This window comes from Natrix helvetica (genome assembly GCF_964273705.1).
Source record: "Natrix helvetica genome assembly, chromosome: 4".
Classification (NCBI taxonomy): Eukaryota; Metazoa; Chordata; class Lepidosauria; order Squamata; family Natricidae; genus Natrix; species Natrix helvetica.
In genome coordinates, this window is record NC_138550.1 from 156439391 (window position 1) to 156465685 (window position 26295).

At 44.6% G+C, this 26295-nt stretch overlaps 1 protein-coding gene across 1 annotated transcript in view; it reads right to left on the reverse strand.

Moving 5' to 3' along the window:
• FBXO32 (F-box protein 32) overlaps nucleotides 1–4393 on the reverse strand; it is a 32224-nt gene extending 27831 nt beyond the window's left edge. Inside the window, exon 1 of the mRNA XM_081952825.1 lies at nucleotides 3976–4393. Coding sequence (XP_081808951.1) covers nucleotides 3976–4094 — 119 coding nt within the window. The 5' untranslated portion in view covers nucleotides 4095–4393. The remainder of the gene's footprint in view (nucleotides 1–3975) is intronic.
• Nucleotides 4394–26295: the final 21902 nt, after the last annotated feature.

Below are 26295 nucleotides of genomic sequence, written 5' to 3' on the forward strand. Positions count from 1 at the left end.
TGCAAAAACTTTCTTTGTGATGCAACAGTCACCGCAGGACACAAAGAATCCTGGAGCTAGATTGGTCAGTGCTTAATAATTTTATTGCCGTTATGCAGAGGAGGGTTTAATTCGCAAACAGAGATTACTGTTTAACTGGCCGATGCTGGATCACATGCCAAGCAAAACAAACCAGAATGACCTGCTATAATACCCAATACAGACTTTTGTTAACTAAACATATCAAAGCAACAGAGCTCTCAAGAGTTTAAAAATAGATTCGGGCCCATTTTGTTTAGTTCAACTTTTCAATAAGCCTTGAAACCACTTAACTGTCAGGATCGATTGCTTGTAACTAAACAGATAACACAACTAAGCCAGTATTCAACTATTGGGGACGTTCTGTCTCTTTTTAAAAATATATATATAGATGGATATTTCACCACAATAGCTGCCCGCTGATTATGATGCAAAGCTAACCCCGAGTTTATTTAAACTGACATTTTCCTGGAAAATAAGAACAGCAGACGCAGAAATGAAGCCCTCCAAAACTGACCACAATAAAGTTTCAATCGGCAGCCTGGTTTCTGTCCTTTGCAGACAACTTATTTATTGTGTAAAGAAGTCAACGTCATCACATTTAATGAACTTTGTTTCGAAGATGTACACTAAGTCTTTGGCAGTTCAACTGTATGCCTGTTAACTCTGAAACGAACTGTACTGTGCTCAGAAAGGTTTTAGTGAAAAGCTAAGTGAGGATTTGGTCCAATATCTGTTTAAATCCAAAATACTTTGCCCAAACTGACTGCAAACAAGGTTATTGGTATATTGTTATCATCATTCCCATGCTATAGCAATGTTTCTCAACTTCGGCCACTTTATGACATGTGGACTTCAACTCCCAGAATTCCCCAGCTAGCCATGCTGGGCAGCTGTAGGCTATAAAAGGTTGGCCACTTTAAGACATGTGGACTTCAACTCCCAGAGTTCTAGTAGTCATATTGGCTAGGGAATTCTGGGAGTTGAAGTCCACACGTCAAAGTGGCCAAAGCTGAAAAACACTGCTCTACAGGTCTTCCCTAGCCTACAATTGCTCAGGATTTATCGGCCTACAACCAGCATCATCCACAGCTAAATGAGACCTCCTAGATGTGGAGGAAGAGATTTGTAGTTCTGCTGACTTTTTGTCAGCCCTTTAAGGTAGATCAGACTAGGACACCAGAGTTATGTGTGCTCATGCTACTTTTATTATAAAGTTACCATGGCAGAATCTTGCAGGTTTGCAACTTCCTCCTCTCGCCTTTTATCTTCAGTCTTCAACTAGGGACATTCATCTCGGAGACGTTTTCTCAAATTACATTTCTGCCCCAGACTCGAATTTCTTTTATTTGACTGTTGTTTAAGTTGTGGCTCTTGTCTATGGAAATTCTCAGTTATCCAGGTTAGGGTTGTCCCGAAGGTGCTTTTTTAAAGGGCAACTGGACTTTGTTTTCCCTTGAAGACATGTTGCTTCTCATCCAAGAGGCTTCTTCAGTTCTGGAGAAGTGAACTGAAGAGAACTGAAGAAGCTTCTTGGATGAGAAGCAAAATGTCTTCAAGGGAAAACAATGTCCAGTTGCCTTTTGAAAAAAGGCATCTTTAGGTCATGGCTCTTCTTCCTCCCAGATTATTTCTGTTGCCCGTTGTGTCTTTCAACTGTCTTACCAATGGAACCAACCAGTGCCTCATCTTTAAACCACATGCTGATAGCTCATTTTCCAGCCCAATAATATTTTGGGAACTCAGTCTTTGGGAGATCCTCGCAAAGGATCCTTAAAGATCCTCCTTAAATATGATCCCTTTTAGGGAGTCTTGGACTACAATTCCCATTATCTCCAGTTGGTTATGCAACTTGTAGCTGAAGATGACACCTCTCAAGCAAGCTGGCAGGCTGCCCTTCCACAAGGGAAACAGTCATGTTTTTAATGGGTGGAGCTCATTTATAACAACAAAGAGAACATTGCACATGTCTTCACAGCACACTAGTTTCCCAGGAACTCATGAGTGGAACACCAAACTCACATTCCTTGTGATAGCACTGTCATGCAATAGGGATTGCTCAGTCCATGTTTTCCTTGCTGGTATTGGGTCTTGGACTTCAGCCCATCTATCGGGAGGATCAGATTTACACAGAACCGTGATGGGACGCGTGCCGAAAGTGGCACGCAGAGCCATCTCTCCAGGCACACCAGACGTCACCCTTTGCTCTTACAGGTTCCGGCATGCCTATGCACGCTGGCCACCTGGTCTTCGCACGCATGGGAGCACCGGAAACTGGAAGAGCAGCTCCCTGGCACACATGCATACATTGAGAAGCTGAGCTTCTGGTTTCCAGCACATGCATGTGCGCTGGTGAGCTGGTCCTCGTGTGCATACGCACGCCAGAAACCAGAAGAACATGTGACCGGTGCGCATGCGCATGCCAGAAACTGGAAGCTCAGCTTCCCGGCATGTGCATGTGTGCAGGAGAATTGCTCTTCCGGATTTCTGGCGCTCCCGCACATACACACTGCTCTTCCGGTTTCTAGCACTCCCCTTTCGGCACTTGGTGCTGAAAAGGTTCACCAACACTGACATAGAACTGCTACATTTTAGGCAGGGGTCATAAGAGCAATGGAAGGGGACAGGAAGTGACAGGAAGGAGGACACATCAAAGTTTTTTGGTCTGATGGGGATATCTGATACTTGACAGCATATCATGACTTTCATGAATGACTTTCAATTTTAAAAAATTAGTGGTATGGCTAATTAAACAGCCACAAGGTCAAGGGCATCTGAAGCTTAGAAAATACAGAGAAACACTGGAATTAATTACCATGATTGAAGCCCATGAAAATTTACAAAGAAATACATAATTTTATGTTTTCCAGTCTATGAAAGAGTTTTAGAGACATCCCTAAACTTCAGATATTCTGATCGTCCCATTATTTCCTTTATTACTGCTCTAGTTCTCCAAATGTTGACTTGTTCTCAGTAAGTAAAGCAGCAATACACACTGAGCTTAGGAACAATTACAGAATCATTGAACCTGGAGATTTAACTACCAGAAGCTAGCATCATCTTCAATATTTTAGATCAAACCTTGGCAACTTTAAGGCTTGTGGGCTTCAACTCCCAGAATTCCTCAGCCAGCAGAATTATGGGAGTTGAAGTCCACAAGCCTTAAAATTGCCAAGGTTGGAGACCCCTGCCAAGGTTGGAGGCCCTGTTTTAGATCACCCTCTTCTGAACCAGCTGCGGAGAAGTTACAGTTCTCACAATTTCCAATCCATAAAAGAAAAGAAAAAACCCGGGACCAGGGAAACAGGATCGTCGTTGTTATTATAGTCCCCAAAGATCTAGACAACCCATATCAGGTTAAGGGGAGGCAAGTTAGGACCGGCATCTTGAAGCCAAAGATAAAATGTTATCAACTACAGTAGGATCAAGCCAACCCATGTTTTGTGGGGGACGCAGCAGCAAGGCTGGTTGGTTCGTCCTTTCCCCTGGCTTGTTATTCGCTTAAAGTCAGCTTGCAAGATCTCCCTGTCCAGATGACGCCAGAAACAAAAACAAAAGGCATAACAGACTGGCGCAAAACAGACGTGCGCTGGGGACAAAAGCATCCTGCATTGTTGTTGGTTTGTATCATGATGTGTATTGATACTGTTTCCTGATTGCTTACTTGTACCCTATGACTAGCACTAAGTGTTGTACCGTATGACTCTTGATGAATATGTTTTATTGTTCTTTTATGTACACTGAGAGCATATGCACCAAAGGCAAATTCCTGGTGTGTCCAACCACACTTGGCCAATAAAGAATTATGTTCTATATAGGAAATACGCCTCCCATCCAAGATCCGCTTCTCCCCCCCTTGCTCAATTGCTCCTGCCCCGAGTGTCTCCCCACCCTCCACGGCTCCTACTCCGAGGCTACCTTAAAAGCCATTTGGACCCTCCCCACCGCGCATCTCACCTGTTTCTCTCGTTGTCGCAGCCGCCGTGCTCCTTCCCGTCCAGGAACCTGGTCCAGCCGTCCGCCGTCTTCACCCAGTTCTGACCCGGCGATCGCCAGTCCTGCCCCAGAAAAGGCATTGCGGGCAACCGAAAGAGAGAGACGCCCGCCGGTGTTTTAAATAAAATAAAATAAAATAAAAATATAAAAGGCGCAAGAGAAGAGCGCGCCCTGGGCTGCCTCGAAAGCAGAAGCTCTAACGACGCCTCGGTTAGCCAAAAAGGGAAACACGGAGATGCCGCCTGAGCTGGACGGTATCGTGTTTTTAGGACGCCGCTTTCCCTCCGCCACCCCTTGGACGACGATCAGGCCCCTCGATCGCTTCTCTCTGCCCGGGCTCCGGCCGCGTCTGTATTTATCCGGGCCAGCTGGTGGCTCTTTGTTGCCGGAAGAAGCGCGCAAACTCCGCCCCGCGCCCGGGGAGGGGAGGGGAGGGAGGACACGTGGCTTTGTTTATGGGGAGGAGTGGGGCAAGGGGTGCAAGGGGTTGTTGCTTTGGCCACGGTGCCTTATTGCACAATCCTGGAGATGGAAACTTGGCCTCGCTCAGCTGCCTAGGTATTTTAAGACACCCTCCCCCTCCCCAAAGCAAAGTTTTGAAAACAACAAACAAAGGGAGGTTACTCTAAGAAATAGCGCGCCGAGGTGGTCCTGTTATGATCATTGTGATTGGTAGTAAGTTGACCAACGTAGTTGGTCGATGGAGATTCCTACCCATCCAGGACAGTGTTGTCCCAAAGGTGTTTTTTTAAAGGGCAATTGGACTTTGTTTTTCCTTGAAGAGGTTTCTCATCCAATAAGCTGCTCCAGTTCTGGAGAAGTGAACTGAAGAAACTTCTTGGATGCGAAGCAAAATGTCTTCAAGGAAAACCAATGTCCAGTTGCCTTTTTTTTTCAAGAGGCAACTGGACTTTCTGGTTTTTGTTTGAAGACGGTTTCCCTTCTGATTCTTTCAGCTTCTGAAGAGCTGAGGAAGCTTCTTGGATGAGAAGCCAAACGTCCTTCAAAGAAAAATCAGAAAGTCTAGTTGCCTCTTGAAAAAGCACCTTTGGGAACTAATGTAGTTATTAAAGGTAAACTCTTCTTTTGGTTGAGTCCATTCTGAATGATTTTCAAAACAGGGAAATGCCCCAAAGTAATTTGTTGCTGGTTTCTTCCAGTTTGTTGTCAGTTTTTCTCCCACTTTCCCAGGCCACTTCATAATTGAGACATTTCTTGGCGGTCTCCATCATCCAAATATTAACAGAATAACATGGTTGGAAGGGTCCTTGGAGGTCTTCTAGTCCAACCCTCTGCTCAAGCAGGAGACCGTATATCATTGTGGACTAATAGCTGTTCAATCTCTTAACAACCTTCATTTTTGGAGCACCCACAACTTCTGGAGGCAAGTTGTTCCGCTGATTGTTCTGTCAGGAAATTTCTCCTTAGTCCTAGGTTGCTTCTCTCCTTGATTAGTTTCCATCCATTGCTTCTTGTTCTGCCTTCAGGTGTTTTGGAGAATAGGTTGGCCCCCTTCTTCTTTGTGGCAGCTCCTTAGACATTGGAACACCGCTACCCCAAATTCCAATCTTACAAGAAAGTTTGACTGACTCTTGCCACCCAGCTACGCAGACTCTTTATTAGCGCTGATCAAAAGTAGTGTGAGGAAATTTGGGAGTTACCTGGAGCTCTTCATTTCTGCAAAAATAAGAATGGAATTTTTATAATACATAAATTTCCCAACTGATGTTCATGTGAGGATGGCTCCCAAAGGTCCAGGGAATATTTTACTTGAAATTCTCTTATGTAGGAACTTGGGGTGCCTTTTAAGAGTGACTTTTTGGGGAGGATGTCAAAAACCAAAATGGATTTAATTTATCTTTATGTTTGTATTAAACTATGGATAATAAGATTTATTCCTTATATTTATTAATTTCCTTCTTGGTCACCAAAACTATAATTTAGTGCAGTGTTTTCTCAACCTTGAGAATATGAAAAGACTTCAGCTCCCAGAATTCCCCAGCCAGCATGGCTGGTTGGGAAATTCTAAGCACTGAAATTCACATATCTTAAAATTCAGTGTCAAAAAGACTAAAACCAAGAGCGAAACCTTTGGCATCAGATTGGGAGGAGAATCTTTCTGCTTATTGTTAACTGTGTCTACAAGGAAAGCAATGAAACTTTCACCACACTTTCAAGATTAGTATGAGATTGTGCTTCCTGACTTCCTAACATATAGTCACTCATCCACGCCACAGTAGTTTCAAGATGTCACAAAAAATGTTCTTTATTGCATCATCGCGCGGGGGGGGGGGAATACATTCCTCCCTCTGGGAAGAAATTATTTGTTTAATAGTAGTAGTGTTTTATGTAGCAATAAATTGAATAAATGTGCATAGGTCACATGTGTAGTGTTTCTTTTCCATAAAATTAGCACTATGCTAGTGTGCCTGTGCAAGGGAAGGAAGTTACATGTTTTGAGAAGTGATGTCTGAGTTCAGTTGTTTAGGCATGTTCCTGACTATCTGAGGCTTGTTTGTAGATAAGTTGTACTCTGATTGAGCAACAAATGAAGGGGTGTGTTGATCCTCCCCTGTTATTGTTGAGTGGGCAGAAACACCATGACATTCTATCCTGTTTTTCTACAGTAATACAAAATAACAGAGTTGGAAGAGACCTCGTAGGTCATCTAGTCCAACCCCACCCCCCACCCAAGCAGGAGGCCCTACACCATTTCTGACAGATGGGAGTCCTGCCTCTTCTTGAAAGTTTCCAGTGATAAATACCCACAACTTCTGAAGGCAAGCTGTTCCATTGGTTGATTGTTCTCACTGTCAGAACATTTCTCTTTATTTTTAGATTGAATCTCTCTTTGATCCGTTTCCATCCATTATTCCTTGTCTGGCCTTCAGGTGCTTTGGTAAATAGCTTGACCCCCTCCTCTCTGTGGCAGCACTTCAAATATTGGAACACTCCTATCATGTCTCCCCTAGTCCTTCTCTTCACTAGACTAGCCATGCCCAATTCCTGTAACCATTCTTCATATGTTTTAGCCTCCAGTCCCCTAATCATGTTGGTTGCTCTTCTCTGCACTCTTTCTAGAGTCTCAACATCATTTTTATAGTGTGGTGACCTAAACTAGATACAGTATTCTAGGTATGGTCTTACTAAGGCTTTATAGAGTGGTATTAGTACCTCTGTTGATCTTGATTGTATCCCTCTGTTAATGCAATTTAGGATTGTGTTGGGGTTTTTGGCTGCTGCCATACACTTTTGGCTCGTATTTAATTAGCGGTGCACTAAGACTCCAAGATCCCTCTCACAGTTATTACTGTTAAGCCTTATGGATGTAGACAACTAAACTCAATATGATTTGCATGTAATTTCTCCTGGAATAAAAAATAATGAATTCAAATGTCCTTGGCATTCTGGAAATTGTTGGCTGTCTCTCAACTTCACTTCCACTTTTGAATCATGGGCTGATGAATGGACACTTAACTTTTTATATTCTGTCTGATTAGAGAAGTCATGTACGTAGCTGAGAGTCACACATGGCCAGATTTCTTCCACCATGGAATTTAGTATTTGGGGGAAATATCCAAGATTCTTGTGAGAAAATCTAACCTAGGGAGCAGATGTAATGGTCATGATGTTGACCGATTAAGACCCAGCTTGAAGTCCATCTACTGTTGGTAATGAAAGCTCACAAGTTGGCTGTGGAAATAATTAGAGAAAGGAGTGCTACATACATCATTCTGAACTTCTGGAGGATAGATGGAATATAAACGTAACCAAGAAATATAATGAAAATATTTATAAAATACAAATAAGTATTCGTTGAGCTGGACTTCTTTTGCCTCCCCAACAACCATCCTGCGAGGTAGGAGGGAGGGAGAGAGAGACACAACGACACAGAGCTGATGATGGTTTTCTTGGGCAGCCATTTGTCCAGAATTGTATTGGGTTCCTTGTTTGAGCAGGGGTTGGACTAGAAGACCTCCAAGGTCCCTTCCAACTCTGTTATTATTTTGTGTTTCGTCTATACTAAAATTAATGAAGAAGGGAGATGTTCCATTCACAATACTTGTAATTAATGAATCCATTAATCAACATTCATAGATGAAAAACTGAATAATATTATATCTAAAACAGATAAAGTAAATAGGAGTTGGTTAAAAATAGAGGCACGAAACAGTGGAGAAGGAAGAGAACGGTTAGACTTCATAAGCCAAGGTAGGAAATGGAGCAATCTTGTTAGACCAGATATTTTCTGGATTACAGGTAATCACTTAATAGGAAATGCACAATTTGTGATGGGATCAGAAGGAGCTGCTGATAATAGGGGAGATTAGCATATGTTCCAGGAATGGTATGGGGACAACTCAGAAGAACATGAGGTTGATGCCATCTTTGTGCCTGAAGATATGCAGAAGTGTTCTTGGTAATGGGTGTTGATCAGTCTCCCTCCTTCCATTACTTTTGGGGGTTGGGCACGTAGAAAGTTAGCGCCCACCCCTCTTCTAGAAGAATGAAATATTCTAGGAAATATTAAAAAGGCAGAATATTATATTTCCCTGGATGAGAAAAAGAGAAACATGTTTTTAAAGACAGCTCCCTGTCCCCAGCAGATGTTTGGTGCCCATTGACCAGGACTGGGCCAGCCTATCTACAAGACAATTAGACCTTCAGCTCCAGGGTGATGGGATGAAGATATGATCCTCCAGGACATAATAGGATTATCTATCAGCAGAGCTCACCACATGGCACAACCAAACCCAATTGATTGCATCATCCAGCAAGCTTCAGCCCAATTTATCTCAGACAACCTCAGCTATGACCCCTGCATAACCCCCTGGGAGTCTGACAACCAATATAATACATTTCTTGCACAGGAACAGGAAGCTCAAGGGCAAGGCCCGAGAGCGGGTATAAATAACTCTCTCTCTCTCCTCCATGTGTTCAGCTATACCAGGACCTCAAACCCATGTCGTCCTGTTCATCAATAAACCTTCTTTCCAAACAGCCTCCATGTTTCCAGTGTCTTTCTCCCCACTTGGAAATGAATCAGATGGATAGTTCTTCCAACAGGCATCAAAATCTTGCCAAGTACCTTATGTGGCTCTGAAGCTCAACAGCGGTGTGTTAAAGTACAGTACCACCTGCCTGCCTGCTGTTTGCACAAATGGAGCAGCACGGCATGCTCACACTTGTCTGCCACTTGTGCAGAACCATCCCTCCCGCCCCCACAAGACCTAAAAGGTTGGGAAACTCTGTCTTAGATTTTTTTTTAAAAAAAACAGGCCATTTTGATTGCCCTGTTCTGGCCCAACATCTTGATTTCTTGGCCTATATCTTGCAGACACATTAGGTGCATCTCCTGCATTGTTTCTTATGTCATGTAGCATGGAGAGTGCCCCAAATGTGCACTCTTATGATACTGTATGTTCCAACATCCCCTGCTAAGCACAGAGAATCTGTGACAGATGCACAGGATTCTTGGCCGGCCGGCCAACCCATGTGGAAAGTATTTCTTCAAGGTAGACATCTTGACAATCACCATCCCAAGGTCAAAGGATCGTGTCACCAAACCTTCTGCTTCATCTAATTTCCCAGGGCTGCAGCGGAGGTTAGATGAGGTAAAGCTGATATATCGTTTTGTACGTGTAACAATAACACACAATCATAACTTCTAAACTATCTCGTTATGTTTATGGCTTTCCTGAAGAAGTCTTTGCTTTCCCCCCCACCCCCATGTTCCATTTCTTGTGCTTCAAGCATGCACATAAGGATCCGATTGTTACGCTTTCCTTATTTCAAAGATTATGCAAGTCATCTTCATTCCCAGCATTTCTAATGAGGTCAGTCAGGTAGCCATGATTTTGCTCTCAAAAAATAAGAGTTTGCTCTCGCATGTGAAGTGCAGACTCTGGGTTTTTACCTGTTGTAGATGAACTGCATTGCACATATACTTAAGAAACAAGATCCCCACAACTATTTGAAAAAGTGATTGAAATGAAGTGGCACGGATGATAATTTTATATAGAATAATTACATAATTACTCAGTTGGAAGAAATGTCCTTCCGGGTTCAGTTCTAAGTGGGGGAAAAGACACTGGATTCATGGAAGTTGCTTGGAAAGGAGGTTTAATGGTGAACAGGACCACATAACTAGAGGTCCTGGGCAAAAAGGCACATGGGTGTGAGAGAGATTTATACCCTCTGTTGGGCTTTGAATTTGAGCTTGTATTCTGATTGGTTGCCAGACTCCCATGGGGCCATACAAGGGCAACTCTGTAGGCTGTCCTAAGTCCCAAGTTTGGTTGACTCTTGTTGGGTGATGGTGAAATGAAGGGGCTTTGGACAATTCCTATTATGGCTCTGCCTGAAGGAGGTAGATCTTTGTTATGTAGAATAGACTGGCTCAGGCCTTAACAGTCCATTGACAAAGGAGTGTGGGGGCTGAGTTTCTGCTTCCTTTTAAGGGGAAATATTCTGTCCTTTTAATATTTCCTAAAATATTTCATTTTTCTAGGAGAAAGGTGGGTGCTAACGTCCTACAAATCTACATAGCATAATTTGCTAAATTAATTTATTAAACAACTCCTAGGATGCGGAAGATCAGAATAAAATGCTGAGCGCACGCAGATGGGAAGATATTGATCAAAAGCCTGGACTGATACAGCGAGCCACTGGCCACACTTGTTGGAGAATTCTGGGGGTTGAAATCTACATTTCTATAGAATCTCAGTGCTAAAAAAGACCAATTGTCTGACTGAGAATTCCACTTCCTGCATTACTGCTTTGCCTATATGGGTAGTCCTCAATTTACAACCACGATTGGGGCTGGAATTTTGATTGTAAGTCTGGATGGTTGTTAATCCCATGACCTGGCTTGATTTTATGACCGTTTTTTATGATGGTCACTGCAGTTGTTAAGCGAACCACAGGGCCATTAAGCAAATCCAGCATATTCAATACAATACAATACAATAGCAGAGTTGGAAGGGACCTTGGAGGTCTTCCAGTCCAACCCCCTGCCTAGGCAGGAAACCTTATACCGTTTCAGACAAATAGCTATCCAACATCTTCTTAAAGACTTCCAGGGTTGGGGCATTCACAACTTCTGGAGGCAAGCTGTTCCACTGATTAATTGTTCTAACTGTCAGGAAGTTTCTCCTCAGTTCTAAGTTGCTTCTCTCCTTGATTAGTTTCCACCCATTGCTTCTTGTTCTGCCTTCAGGTGCTCAATAGGGATTTTTTTGTATTCTGCCAGAAAATGACAAAAAAAATCACCTAATAATGTGGGTGTTGTGGAGAAAACAGGAGGAAGGTGTGTTGGATATGTTCGCCATCTTGATTTGCAAAAATAATAAAGTTGAAGAAATAAAACAAAATAAATAAATACCCTTTCAGCTGTGCACCTCCACATTGCCAAATAGATCCTGAACCTCATATTGCTGTTCACATTTCTCCCAATGATGCTGTTGGTAGTTAAAAAGTGATCCTGCAACAGGAGGGGGCATGTCCTTGCTTTGCAAATTACACAGCCAGAAAAGATGGCTGCTTATATAAGACTGCTTGAAAGATAAACACCTTCTCAGCCCCCCCACCCAAACCCTGGAGGTCTAGTTGTCATAATTCAAGTCACACTGTCCCTTTCCCCCACCCTGACCCAGATTTGATTGATCTGCTGACTGGCAGAGTTACAGCAACAGCAGGCAGGCACACTCTGCCCGAAGTATTATGTTCTCCTCCAAGCGAAATGCTCAAGGTTGTAAATATAAATCTCTGAATTGTGGATCTTATTTAGGGTTGGGAGCAGCAAGGTGCAATTAAATACCTGAGGGGAAAGGAGGAATGTTTGAAAGCTAACCATCATGTCAGGCCTGTAATTATGTTCCTTTTAGGATCTTTGGCCTGCCACACTTTCTTATAATTTCCTATGTGTTTCATTAGTGTAGTAGTTGGGACGGGGGAATAGAAAGGAGTAGATTTTTGAAATGTATTGTTGTCATTCTTTTTTAGAAGCTCAAGGTCATCTTTTGTCTCTGCACCTCGACACCTGACCAGAAGCAGAGGGGTGTAGATGCCAGCGTGGAAGAAAAGGATTGGACCATGTGATGGGATTATGGGTGTGGGGATAAGATCATGAACTTTCAACTGGGTGGAATTCCAGGAATAAAATCAGAGTTGGAATTCCACAGATGTGCTAACATGCCTGTATGATTAAATTGGAACTTTAAGGATGATTCTGCCTTGGTCTCTGACTGATTTCATGCATGGTATTTAGAACACTGACAGTTCAATTATTCAGATTATTAGCAAGAGAAGATGCTGTATTTTTGGAGAAAAAAAATGACATGTCTATGGAGATTCTCCATCATCCAGATCATGGTTGTCCCCAAGGTGCTTTTTTCCCCAAAAGACAACTGGACTTTCTTGTTTTGTTTTTTCCTTTGAAAACATTTTGCTTGTCATCCAAGAAGCTTCTTCAGTTCTAACTCAATAAGAACTTGGATGAGAAGCAAAATGTTTTCAAAGAAAAAACAAACCAAGAAAGTCCAGTTGCCTTTTGGAAAAAGCACTTCTGGAACAGAAGAAATAATGGTTTTTGAAAGAAGAGTCGTAAGCCAGCAGGATCCTGGGTGGGGGAGTGGAAGGTGTCAAAATAAATAAATAAATGGCAGCCACAATTATGTGGATGCACCATCACTGTGGAGGTTTTTAACAAGAGATTGAACAGCCATTTGTCTGAAATCATAGGGTCTCCTATTTGAGCAGGCAGTTGGATTAGAAGACCAGGGGTGGTATTGAAAAATTTTAGCAACCAGTTCTCTGCCCAGTTGCCTGGTGGGTGTGGCCATGGGGGCGTGGCCTAGTCATCTCCCTGTACCACAGCGGCCAGGGGAGGGCATTTTCACCCTCCCTAGGCTCTGGAGGCTTTCCTAGAGGCTGCGGCGCAGGAGGCAGGGTGGCACAGCATACCTGGGCGAGGTAGCCCTTTTTTGCTCACCGGTGGCAAATAGCAGCCCTGAAGGGACAGACGGAGTGGGCGTGGTTGCCCCCGCAGCCCAAACTGGTCCTTGCAGCCGCGTGGCTTGCCAATTGAGGCGGCAGCCTTCTGGGTAGAGCTTGGAGGTGATCTACCTGGTCCTCCTCAAGGCCATCCAGGGGAACCAGCTCATCAATGAGGCAGGTCCTCTGGGGAGGAGGAAGCGACAGCTGGTAGTGGTGCATTTCAGCCGTCGACTGGTCAGAGAGCTCGGTGGCTCTGGCTTCTTCCACTGCCTGTTGTAGGGTGATGTCCGCCCGGGCGAGCAATCTTCGCTTCAGTAGTAGATCGCGAACCCCGCAGACAAACTGTTCGACTAGAGAATCGCCGAGGTCGACAAATTCGCACTGAACAGCCGCTGTACGGAGAGACTGTAAGAATTGGCTTACAGTCTCAGTGTCCTTTTGTTCGCACTGCCTGAAAGCGTACCGGCGGGCTATTCTGGAAGGCATTGGGGCATAGTGGTTCCTCAATTTGCTAATAAGAGTGCCCCACTTGAGCTCATACACGGCCAAAGGTGAAGCGAGAGCCCTGGCCGTATTAAACATCTCGGTACTTCCCGAGCTCAAAAAAAACCTGCATTTGCAGTCTGAGGGTAATTGATGGTTATTATTAGCAATGGAGGAGGCATTCAAAACGCTCCAAGAAGCCAGCCCAAGACTCACCATCATTTCCGAAGGGTGAGAAGGGCGGCAGCGAAGCCATAGTCGTTTCGGAACTGAGCTGAGGTAAAAAAATGTTGAAAGGTAGATGGGAAGGGAATTAATCGAGTTTCCTTTCCTCAGACTGTTCAGGCTTGAACCTTCAGCATCCCATCCTCATCGCCACTGTTATATTCGTTATTAACAGAAGAGGCGTGAGGCAGCTGAGGTAAGAGAACAGCTCCGTTTATTAACTAGAACAATAACTAACTATGTACAGGCAAATTCAGCACCTCGTCTGCTTGACAGCTATTTATATTGGAGCAGGGCGACCAATAGAATTGCTTAGACAGCCCGCGCTCAGCCAGCCGCGCTTTAGCGAATCAGACGCGGTTGAGCTTGTTGCTGGCTGTCAGTCGTAAGTCAAAGACTTATGGCCGGTGGCAAGTCGAGGACTTAGCAACTGGGAGGATGAAAATGGCCTTCCCCTGGCTCCGGAGGCCCTCAGGAGGCCCAGAAATGTCTGTTTCCGGAATTCCGGTAGGCCCATTTTGCACCCTCCCAGAGCCTCCATGGAGGCCCTGTACTTACCTGGCATGATGAATGGTCTGCATGGGGACTCCGGGGTGGGGAGGGGTGGACGGGGTCAGCCGGTCCTTGTAACTAGCAGTTTGGCGAACCAAATTAAAATTTACCATTTGCCCAAACTGGTCCGAACCGGCTGAATCCCACCTCTGCTTCCAACTCTGTTGTTCTGTATTCTGTAATTATCTTTATCTGCCTTCCTATCAGGCATTTCTTTCTAGCCCAGGCACCACATCATGAAAGGGCCAAGTTATTTAGGTAGCTTAATTATTTACTGCATAATAAATAAATTTGTGTTTCCCCTCCAGGAAGATTATGAAGCTTCACCCAAAAGTGCTTGCTTTACGGTTAATCCGGCATCCGTAGAATAAAACCTTCAGGAGCTGCTGGAAAGAGAACAGACTTCAGAATCAGATGTAGAGGTGACATGTAAAATCCACGTCAATGGAAAACAGACTCAGAAAGGACTTGGTTAAGCTCATCCATTGGCTTGGAATTTTACTGGTTCACTTCAGCTGTCGTTTGATAACACAAACCCCATCAGTATCACTTACTCACTGGTTTCAAGTGGTGTTTCCAGCAGCCCTTTGACTGACCTCATCACATGACAATTGTTCTCCCCTCCTGTTGCAAGTTACTGTGAAAAAATAGGGTTTTTTGAGTGAGTCATCAGGTGATGAAGGCTTCAGGCGACTGGTTTATCATGTGACAATTAGCATAAAGGTGTTGTATGAGAGAAAGCCTGCTGTGGTGTGATATAGTATCCTGTTCCTGCCCTCTATGGGTCAGGAAGGAAGGAAGAGGGGAAAGAAACCATTTGCAGGCAGATATCTTCAGCCGAACATTTGAAGAAGCCATCCGAGGATCAAGAGACTGATTGAATGAATGGGTGCTAGAGATTATTTGCAAATCTGTAGTAAATAGGTCACCCCAAAGGTGCTTTTTGAAAAGGCAACTGGATTTTCTTGTTTTTCCTTCCTTTTCGCTTCTCATCTAGAAAGCTTCTTCAGTTCTCGAAGAAGCAGGGAATTGAAGAGGCTTCTTGGATGAGAAGCGAGATGCCTTCCAGGAAAAACAAAAAAGTCCAATTGTCTTTTGAAAAAGCACCTTTGAAACAACCATGACCTGGGTGACTGACAATTTCCTTAGATGTGCAGCAAATAATATTCTTAAGTATCTCTTTGCTGTCATGAAGTAGACATGTGGAGCTGTTCATTGCAGCTCAGTTGCCACATCTGGGCTGCAAAACTCCTGATGATCAGTAGAGAGCAGCAAAGAGATATAAGCCCCATTTCTTTGCTGCCCCTCCAGATGTTTGCAGTTCTAGGAAATCCTGCAAACTCTCTTAACTTTGTTCATCTTCTTAGCATCGAAAGTGCTTGACTGCAAGGCCTACATGTTTGCAATAATTAGCTGATTCACACAGCAAAGTCATCGAGGCATGATATACTCAGAGAGGACACTGATTTTGGCCTGAGAAAGACACAGCAAGCTATCGTGCCGAAAGGAGGGCTAGAATCCAGGTCTCTTCAATCTTTGTCCATCTCCTGATCCATCAAAGTTCTCTTTGAGCCATCTTTTCTTGCCATAAAAGAGTTAAACTAACTTGTTACTCTGATAAAAACTCTCTCCAATCTTTTACAGTTCCAGGAGCCAATATTGCAAAACAAGGTAATAGCTTTTTATTATGTTCCTTATCAAGGTTTATCTTTCATGACATATAAAAAGACATTCTGTACACACCCTTAAATATCTGCCTGTAAAGACATGCAGTGTAAAATCTTTAGCCAATCACTCCAAACTGCAAAATAATCCTTTCAACCTCTATTGATATGGTCTCTGTTTTGTTACTGGCAGAAGCCACGGAGGTCCACCAAGATTTCTCCTGCTCTGGGAGAATTTGATCGTCAAGAAGCCTCTGTGCTGTTGATTTACCCATTGTGACTTCCACAGAGAGCTCAGTGGCGATGTGGCAACCTTGAATTAGGCCCCAGGTCCACAGTGAAAGGTCTCTGCTAGTCTCGGTTTTGAAAAGATGGCTCTCAATCCCTTTGTCAGCGTTCCAAATATCATCCAAAATTTAATCAGAGTCCAAGGCAGAGCATTCCTCAAAGTTCCAATTTATTAATAGAGACATGTTGGCACATCTGTGGAAACCCGAATCTGAAAGCTTCCTGGTTATCCCACCCAGTTGAAAGTTCATGATCTTGCCCCTACACCCACAAGTCCATCACATGGTCCAGTCTTCCACTGCCATGCTGGCAGTTCCACCCATCCAGTTCCGGTCAGGATCAGAGGTGTAGAGAACAAAAGATGACCTTGGTTTCTAGAAAGGGATTTTTTATTTTGACAACAACACATTCTACTCCTTACTATTCCCCCTCCCAATTCCCCACTAATGAAAAGCATAATAGAAAAGAATATTAGTGTCGCAGGCCAAAGATCCTAAAAGGAACCGGCTGCAGGCCTGACACCCTTGTTGTGTGCCCGTTCGAGTGGCAAACGACAAATCTACCCCAGACTGTGGAGAGCCCTTCCTGGGTCCTGAATGTACCAACCTGAAAACAGATGTAAGAAGCAACACATGTTGTTAGGGAAACAATCTTAGTGGGAGAAAGACAATTTCACTGAAGATCCCGTATCTGTCTGTCATTTGTTCACTTGCATTTCTAGGAAACTTTTCCTTGTGACTAATCAAAATCCTTTTCCTACAATTTTAATCCTAATAAAAAGCAACATTTCCTTCCTTCCTTCCTTCCTTCCTTCCTTCCTTCCTTCCTTCCTTCCTTCCTTCCTTCCTTCCCCTATTAACTGAGAGTGTGTGAGAAAATATGAAATACTCATAATATTTGACAGTATATTTTACCTGATTGTGTTCCTTGAAAAGAAAAGAGCCATTGGATTACTTGCATTTCTAGGAAACGTTTCCTTGTGACTAATCAAAATCCTTTTCCTACAATTTTAATCCTAATAAAAAGCAACATTTCCTTCCTTCCTTCCTTCCTTCCTTCCTTCCTTCCTTCCTTCCTTCCTTCCTTCCTTCCTTCCTTCCTTCCTTCCTTCCTTCCTTCCTTCCTTCCTTCCTTCCCCTATTAACTGAGAGTGTGTGAGAAAATATGAAATACTCATAATATTTGACAGTATATTTTACCTGATTGTGTTTCTTGAAAAGAAAAGAGCCATTGGATCACTTGCAATAAGGAAATGTTTTTTATATTTATTATTCATTTGCTCAATTTATATTTGACAGCAATCCAGAGGAGTGAGACACAGTTAAGACCAATGGATGAGAATATCCGTATCTTAAGGTTGAATTATGAAGTTTTAGACTTATATGTTTATGAAATTACCTTTCCCAACACTAGAAACACTGGTTTTTAATTTGGGAATGTGCTAGAGACCCTAGGACACAAAAGCCTTCAACATGCAACTGATTAACGTCTTGTCAATTTCAGGCCTGTGAGAGAATACAATCAACCAATTAAGGTCACAAGCAGATTTTGTTAACTTTTCGTTATTAGAGAAGGGCTTGGAGAAAAGCTGCTAAGGAAGATACCTTAAGGACAGTCAAAATGCTGGACCTTATTTGAATGTAAGACTATGCTTGCCAGACAGAGCACATGAGGACAAAAAAGGGGGCTATGTCCCTCTTGTGGGGTATCTGGTAACTCTAAACTAGGGTTGTTCCAAAGATGCTTTTTCAAGAGGCAACTGGACTTTCTGGTTTTTCTTTGAAGATGTTTTGCTTCTCATCCAAGAAGCTTCTTGAATGAGAAGCGAAATGTCTTCAAAGAAAAACCAGAAAGTCCAGTTGTTAGATCTGGGCAACGAGAGACAGACTGCGGACACGAAGTGACTTAACAGCTCTTTATTAGTAGTAGTAGTGATCCAGCTTGCTCTGTGGTCAGAGGGTTCCCCTTTTATAGGGATCGGGTACGCCCCTCGACCAATCAGAACGATACCTGTTTCCCGCTGTAGCAGCGGACCAGAGGGGAGACTTGCCACGATATATGCTAATATCTAACACCCCTCCCCTCCTAGACGGAACGTTGCGGTAGGTAACATAGTCTTTTAGGTATGTGGGGGGTTGCCTTACTCGGGAGGAACGTCGTGGTTCTGGTTGGTCAGAAATGGTTTCCGGATCGGATGCTTTTCCCGTTCCACGTTCGGGAGGTTTCGTGCCCTCGTTGCTAGGGCGTTCCGGAGTCTGCTCGGTTTCGTTGCCTGGGGGTTGCTCTGCTTCGTGCGTGTTTTCTTGTTCCAAGCTTGGTTCGCAGGTGTCGTAGTTTTCTATGATGGGGCTCTCGCGTGGCTGACTTTCTGTAGGCAGGAAAATCTCGTCTTCGTTTTGAAGGTCTGAGTGTGCTAGGCGACCCCGAAGTTGATCGATGTGCCTTTTCCAGTTCCGACCATCCTCCAGTTCCAGCAGATACGATCGTGGACCCGTGATGCCAATGACCTTTGCCGGCATCCACAATGTTCCCCCTGCATAGTTGTGGGCGTATACTGAATCCCCTATGCTAAAAGACCGAATTTTGCTTGTGGAGTCTGGGGGAGCTGTGGCAGAGTAATTTGGGTGAAGACGGTCCAGGTGAGACCGTAGACGGCGGCCCATGAGTAGTTCAGCGGGGCTCCTACCCGTCGTTGCACTTGGGGTGATATGCTGAATTAAAAGGTAATGATCAATGCGTGTTTGCCAATCACCTGGACCCATCCTAGCAAGGGCCTCTTTTGCGAATCCTACCATTCTCTCCGCCTGTCCATTTGATGCCGGATGGAATGGCGCGACGAGGGCGTGCCGAATTCCCTGACCTGCTAGATATGTCTCAAATTGCATGGCCATGAACTGGGGCCCGTTATCGGAGACCAGGAGGTCGGGCAGGCCATGGGTGGCGAAAAGTCGCCGTAGAACCTTAATGACTGCCTCTGCCGTGGTTGAAGTCATTAGGACTACATCTAGCCATTTTGAGTATGCATCCACAACTATAAGGAAAGTCTGACCTTGGAATGGCCCTGCGAAGTCGATGTGCATTCGCGACCAGGGTGCTTTAGGTTTCTCCCATTCTGTGGCGGGCGCTTCCGGGGGTGCTGGTCTCGATTCCTGGCATGGGTCGCAAGTGGCCACCCACTCCTCTATTTCTTTGTCCATGTTTGGCCACCAAACGTAACTTCTTGCTAACGCCTTCATCCTAACAATCCCCGGATGACCCACATGTAAAGCATCTAATACATTCCTACGTAAAACATACGGAATAACAACTCGATCCCCCCACAATAAACAACCTTGCAACACTGAGAGTTCGTCCCGTTTGACCAAAACACTTTGAATTCCGGGCCCACGTTTCCCTTCGGCCACCCCCTCCAAACCCAAGTTTGAACTTGCTTTATTAAATTGTCTTTAGAGGAGAACCTTGCAACGTCGTATGAAGAAACCGGTCCAGAGTCCAAACAGTCAATGAGCAATACCGGTACTTCTGGAGTGGGGTCTGGCAGAATGTCAGGTAATGGGCAACGGCTGAGTGCGTCTGCGTGTCCGAGAGTGGAGCCCGGTCGATGAATCAATTTGTATGAGTACGCAGCCAGGAAAACAGTCCACCTGGTCATGCGTGGAGAAAGGGAGACTGGAGTGGGGCGGTTTCCCGCCAAAAGTCCCAACAACGGTTTGTGATCTGTAATTAGTTCAAAATCGCGGCCGTAGAGGTATTCGTGGAAACGTTTTACTCCAGCTACAGCAGCCAGCGCTTCCCTGTCCATTTGGCTGTAATTCCTTTCGGCCGATGAAAGAGTTCTGGAGTAGAAGGCGATGGGCGCTTCTTTTCCATCGGGCATCCTGTGGCTGAGGACTGCTCCAACTCTGAAGGGTGATGCGTCGCAGGTCAATACCAGCGGTAGGGTCTGGCTGTATTGGACAAGCAGTGAGTCAGTGGTGAGCAGGCGCTTTACCCCGGCGAAAGCTGCAGCTTCGGATCGTCCCCATTTCCATGGTGTGTTCCTCTGGAGTAGACGGTGTAGTGGCTCAGCAACGGTCGCCTTCTGCCTCAGAAAAACGCTGTAGAAGTTAAGTAGTCCGAGGAAGGCCTGCAACTCGGTCTGATTTCGTGGTGTGGGGGCGTCCTGGATCGCCTTAATTTTCTTTGAAGTGGGGTGTATTCCCTGACCATCGATTCTATAACCCAGGAATTCTACGCTAGGCACGTTAATTTGGCATTTTTCCTTTTTGAGGCGGAGACCCTTTTCTCTGATTCTGGCCAAAACAGTTCTGACTCTTTTATTTAATTGCTCCTCGTTTGCAGCGGACACCAAGATGTCGTCAAAATAGGGGACGACTCCCGGTATCCCTTGCAAAAGTCGTTCCATGACGCTCTGGAACAATCCTGGGGCAATACTCACACTGAATTGTAGCCGGTTGCATTTGAATGCTCCTCTATGCGTCACTATAGTTTGGGCCTCCGCTGTGGCGCTATCAACTGGCAGTTGCTGGTAAGCCTGTGCCATGTCTAACTTAGCAAATACCTTTCCTGGCCCCAACGAGTGCAATAAGTGCTGTACTACAGGCACAGGATATGCGCTCTGTTGTAGCGCGACATTAATTGTGCATTTATAGTCCGCGCAGATGCGGACTGATCCGTCTGGTTTGACTGGGGTCACGATGGGTGTTTCCCAGCGCGCGTGATCCACCGGCTCAAGGATTCCTTGCTCCACTAACTTATCTATTTCCTTATCTATTTTTGGGCGGAGTGCAAAAGGCACTTGTCTCGGTTTAAGTCGGATTGGCGCCACTTTGGGGTCTAAATTGAATGATATTGGTTTACCCACATACTTACCAAGACCGGGGCTGAACACATCCTCGAACTCCTTAAAAATCTGTTCAGCGCTGCTGTTTCTCACGGCGTTGATTCCGGTGACTTCTAACCCCAGGGCTTCAAACCAATCAAGCCCCAGAAGGTTCTGTAATGGCGCGCTGGCGATGGTCACGGGCAGCTGGGCTTCGATGTCCTTGAAACGGATTTGGAATGTGCCTTGGCCCACGATGGGGACTTGGTTCCCCCTGGTAGTCTCGTAGCAGGACGTCTGGAGTGCGTAGTTGGCTCTTTCTGAGGCTAGGGATAGCCTGTTTCATGGATGCCCATGAAATAATCGTCAGGGTCGATCCTGTGTCAACTTCTAGCTCGCAAGGTGAGCCCTCCAAGAGGACTGTGACTCTCAGCCTTTTTGGCCGCTTAGGGCGGACCTGATGTATTGTGGTGAGATACGTTCGCAACTCCTCTCTCTGGGTCAACTCTATCTCATCGTCTACATCCTGAAAATACTCTCGTTGAGCGTCTTGATAGAACGCTCTTTCAGCTCTTTGTGTGTATTCTCTCTGGGGATACGCTCGCTCAGCTCCTTGTGAGTAATCTCTCTGGGGATACGCTCGTTCAGCTATTTGGAAATTTTCTCTCTGGGTAAACACTTGTGGATTTCTCTCTGGGCGCCCTTTTTGATTTCGCCAAGTCCCTGGGTTGGGCTTCTGTTGGCGGTACATTGGTGGCTGCCGTGAGGCAGGGACTCTGCTCCGGCACACTCGTGCGATGTGCCCAAGTTTGTTGCAGTGCGAACAAACAACGTTCCTGAACCTACAAGTAGACCTGGGGTGATTCCCTCCGCAGCTTGCGCAGGGCGGCAAACGGAATCCGGGTCTCCCCCCAGGCCTCAAGTGACTGCTCTGCATCAGGTGACTGTCCTCGAACTCGGGATTCTCGTAGTCGGGGCTTGTGTCCTCGTAGTGTACTCTGGTTTGCCTTGGTGCTGGCTGATTTACGTTGGCCCCTCGTTGTATGGTCACCGATGATTTCTCTGCTGACTCTGACGCTCTTGCTTCATTTAGTGCTATCTGTAAGGTTAAATTCGGGTTTGCCAACAGCTTCTTTTGTAGTGAAATGTCTCTTAACCCACAGATGAGCTGCGCTAAAATGTGCTCGTCCAGATCCCTGAACTCGCAGTGAGTTTCTGCTTTTCGTAGGGCTGCAACATATTGATTGATGGATTCCCCTGCCTTCTGGTTCCTCGTGTTGAATTCCTTGCGGCAGACATGGCGGGAAGGTTTTGGCGCGTAATGAGTTTGCAGGGCCTGTTGCAACGCCGTCCACGATACTGCCTGTATTGGAGTAGGCGCGGTGAGGTCTCTTGCCGTGTTGAAAACTTCTTTTCCGCAGTAGCCGAGGAAGATGTTTTTCTTCCTGGCGTCGGTGATTCCCGTGTATTCGTTCGCTTCGAGGAAACACTCGAAACGAATCATGAAGGCTTCCCATTCGTCGTTCGCTGGGTCGAATGGAGCGGGGGGAGCGTGCATCGCCATCTTCTTTGCTTGAATTTGCCGCGCTGCGGTGACCTGAGATGGCTGCCGGAATTTCTGCCGAATTCCTGGGCTGGATCAAATCCGGAGATTCTGAAGGTAGCGTTCTTCGTCCTATCTGTCTCTCAATCCCACCTTCGTCGCCAATGTTAGATCTGGGCAACGAGAGACAGACTGCGGACACGAAGTGACTTAACAGCTCTTTATTAGTAGTAGTAGTGATCCAGCTTGCTCTGTGGTCGGAGGGTTCCCCTTTTATAGGGATCGGGTACGCCCCTCGACCAATCAGAACGATACCTGTTTCCCGCTGTAGCAGCGGACCAGAGGGGAGACTTGCCACGATATATGCTAATATCTAACACCAGTTGCCTCTTGAAAAAGCATCTTTGGAACAACCATGACCTGGATGACTGAGAATATCCATAGACATCTAAATTAGGGGTGGGTAACTACACCCCCCTTATGACCTGTGGACTTCAACTCCCAGAATTCCTGAGCCAGTCACTCTGGGAGTTGAAGTCCACAAAGTTGTAAAAGGGGCATAGTTGCTCACCCCTGCTCTAAACGTTGCCTAATTTTGCCAACATTGCTGGTACGATCTCTCCAGAGATGAACTTTGTGTCGGAAAATTTGGATGTTCTGCAGGTATATTGACCAGTGATGAACTGCAGATTGCCCAATAAGCTACAGGTGGTTTTCAAACTACAACAGGTTGCTTAAAGACCTTTAGAAGTTACAGTGGAACCTCCAAAAGGTGCTTATGACCCAATTTCAAAGTTATAATGGCTTCCCACACACAAACACTCTATTCACCAACCACATTTTGAGTGGCGGCAATTGACTCATCTTTACAGCTGTTTGCAGCATCCTATGGGCATAGGATCATGATTTTAATGTTTGTTTGTTTGCTGGTTTCCAGTGTTTACTTCCAGTTTCCAATTAAAAAAAAATCAGATAATAGATTTGCTTAATGACCATTGCAAAAAAATGTGTAAAGTCTGGTCCATCATCTGCTTAATGACTGCCATGATTTACAATTGTAATTCCAGGCTCACAATTACAGTCATAAGATGAGGACTACCTATAGACCTACACCTATATGTATAAACTCTGAAAATGGTCACAAAGATAACATGCTCCGTGATCATGTATGTTTTCTGCATTTCCACATCCATATATTTATAATTTTATGTGGAACATCTTGTTTCCCAGTTTTTGAGGGACAGCTTTCCTTGCATGATGTGCTCAGGGAAATTTAGGGTGTATTTGTGATCCCCATTATGAAGATCAAAGATTATTTGATTCTTTGGGGAAGAAACATTAACCATCATCTGTAGAAGTAGTAGAAAAAGAAAAAGAAATCCCTGGCTTTTTTTTTTGTCTAACTAATCCCACTGGATCTAGCATTAAAGCAACAGAACGATGGTTTTTGCACATAGCCCATTGTCTTGTAGAAGATGACTGATAGAGCTGAAGAGACCACTTAAACTATGCAATTTAACTTGCTGGAATCCAAATGACAGCATCTCTGCAAAGAAGGTATCCAGGAGTTTTTGCAAATATTCAAGATTCCGTTATTTCATTTGAATCCATTATCCCAAGTCCTGCAACTTTGGGATACTAGAGAAGGCACCCTAACTTTCAGGTACTTGAAAAATGCGAAACATCATCAGTTCTCTCAATCTTTCTTAAGAATAGTTTAATAAAACTCCTCATCTCAGTATTCTTATTACCATTTTCTCTGAATTTCAGAAATTCATCTTTCTGAATTTTACTTCATAGAGCAGAGATGTCCAAACTTGGGAACTTTAAGACTTGTGGACTTCAACTCCCAGAATTCCCGGGAATTCTGGGAGTTGAAGTCCACAAGTCTTAAAGTTCCCAAGTTTGGACACCCCTGTCATAGAGCTTCTGTAGACTCAGAGTCAAGGCAGCTCTGAACCATCATAAAATGCAGCAACCAAACTATTACTATTACTACTGCTACTACTCCTCTTCTACTTCTTCTCCTCCTCCTCTTCTTCATCCTCCTCTTCTTCTCCTCCTCCTCCTCCTCCCCTCCTCCTCCTCCTCCTAATCCCCCCATCCTCCTCCATGCCTTGCTGGAATAAACCAAAGCAAATGTACACTATATGAATTTTCCATGGCAGAGTCATCTCCTGACCTGAACAGGTTCTAACATCTTTCTGCCCAAAGCATTTTTTCTTCCTTGCCAGCTGAGTGAGATTACTATCAACTTTGGATCCAATTGCTCATCAGGTTATGCAACAACAATGGTATTGGTATAACTATGTTTAGAAACATCCAGGCAGACCTCTCCAGGCAGAATCGCAAGTCTACACCTGAGGTTGAGGCAATAAAACCCTGCAGATGGATCAAGTCACCTTATTCTTCACATTGTTCATCCAGTGAATAAAAACTGCTGGGCCGTAACACACATCACTGTGGTCAGATAAAGGGGAAGGGGAAACACCTTTTCAACCTGTAGGAAGTTATCACCCAGCCCTCTCCCAGAAAAATGAAATATCCTAGGAAATATTGAAAAGGCAGAATATTTCTCTGGATATGAAAAGAAACATGTGTCAGGCCTGTAGTTAAGTTCCTTTTAGGATCTTTGGCCTGCCACACTTTCTTATAATTTCCTATGTGTTTCATTAGTGTAGTAGTTGGGAAGGGGGAATAGAAAGGAGTAGGACTGTGGAATGTATTGTTGTGATTCTTCTTAGAAGCTCAAGGTCATCTTTTGTCTCCGCACCTCGACACCTGACCGGAAGCAGAGGGGTGTAGATGCCAGCGTGGAAGATGATGATTGGAACATGTGATGAATTATGGGGTGTGGGGATAGATCATGAACTTTCAACTGGGTGAACCCACAGGATGTACATTAGAGTTGAAATTTCATAGCATAATGCCAACATGTCTGTCTTATTAAATTGGAGCTTTAAGGATAACTTTGCCTTGGATGGACAATGATTTAATTCTGCATGATATTTGGAACGCTGACAACATGTTTCAAAAAGACAAGGTAACTCTCCCTGCAGCTTCCTGCCCCCACCTTTTGTCCATGAGCCATTAAAGCCTGAGCCAGTCCCTTTACCTAATAAAGAGTTCTCCCCTTCAGCTCCAAGGGGATGGGAATGAAGGCATGATAATATAAGACTCAACTGACCACATGGCATCTGAACTCAACCAAACCTGGATTCAAAACTCAGCTAGAGCGTTGTCCTTGCATGGGCCCATGTGAGTCTGACAACCAATCAATACATTTCTTACACAGGAACAGGAAACAGATAGGTGGGGCCGAACAGATTATAAAAAGCCCTGCAAGCCCTTCTTCACTCCCTTCCCTTGTCTTCTCTTCTTCTCCACCAACATTGAAGCATGTGATCCCCCTTTTCTGTTCAGGACTCAAGCCATGCGGTCCTGTCCACCATTACAACCATCTTTCCAAGCAGCCTCCATGTCTCCAGTGTCTTTTTCCCCACTTGGAGCTGAACCCAGAAGGACATTTCTTTCAACACTATGAACTTCAGAAGTCATATCAGGTCAAAATCTAAAATTGCCCGAGAAAACATACACATGGCATCATTTCATTTTTCTTCTAATTAATTTAAGATGAAATGAAATGGAGGCAGTTAGTTACTGTTTCCACTCACTTAATGATTTTTGCATGAAAAATGGAAGTGGTA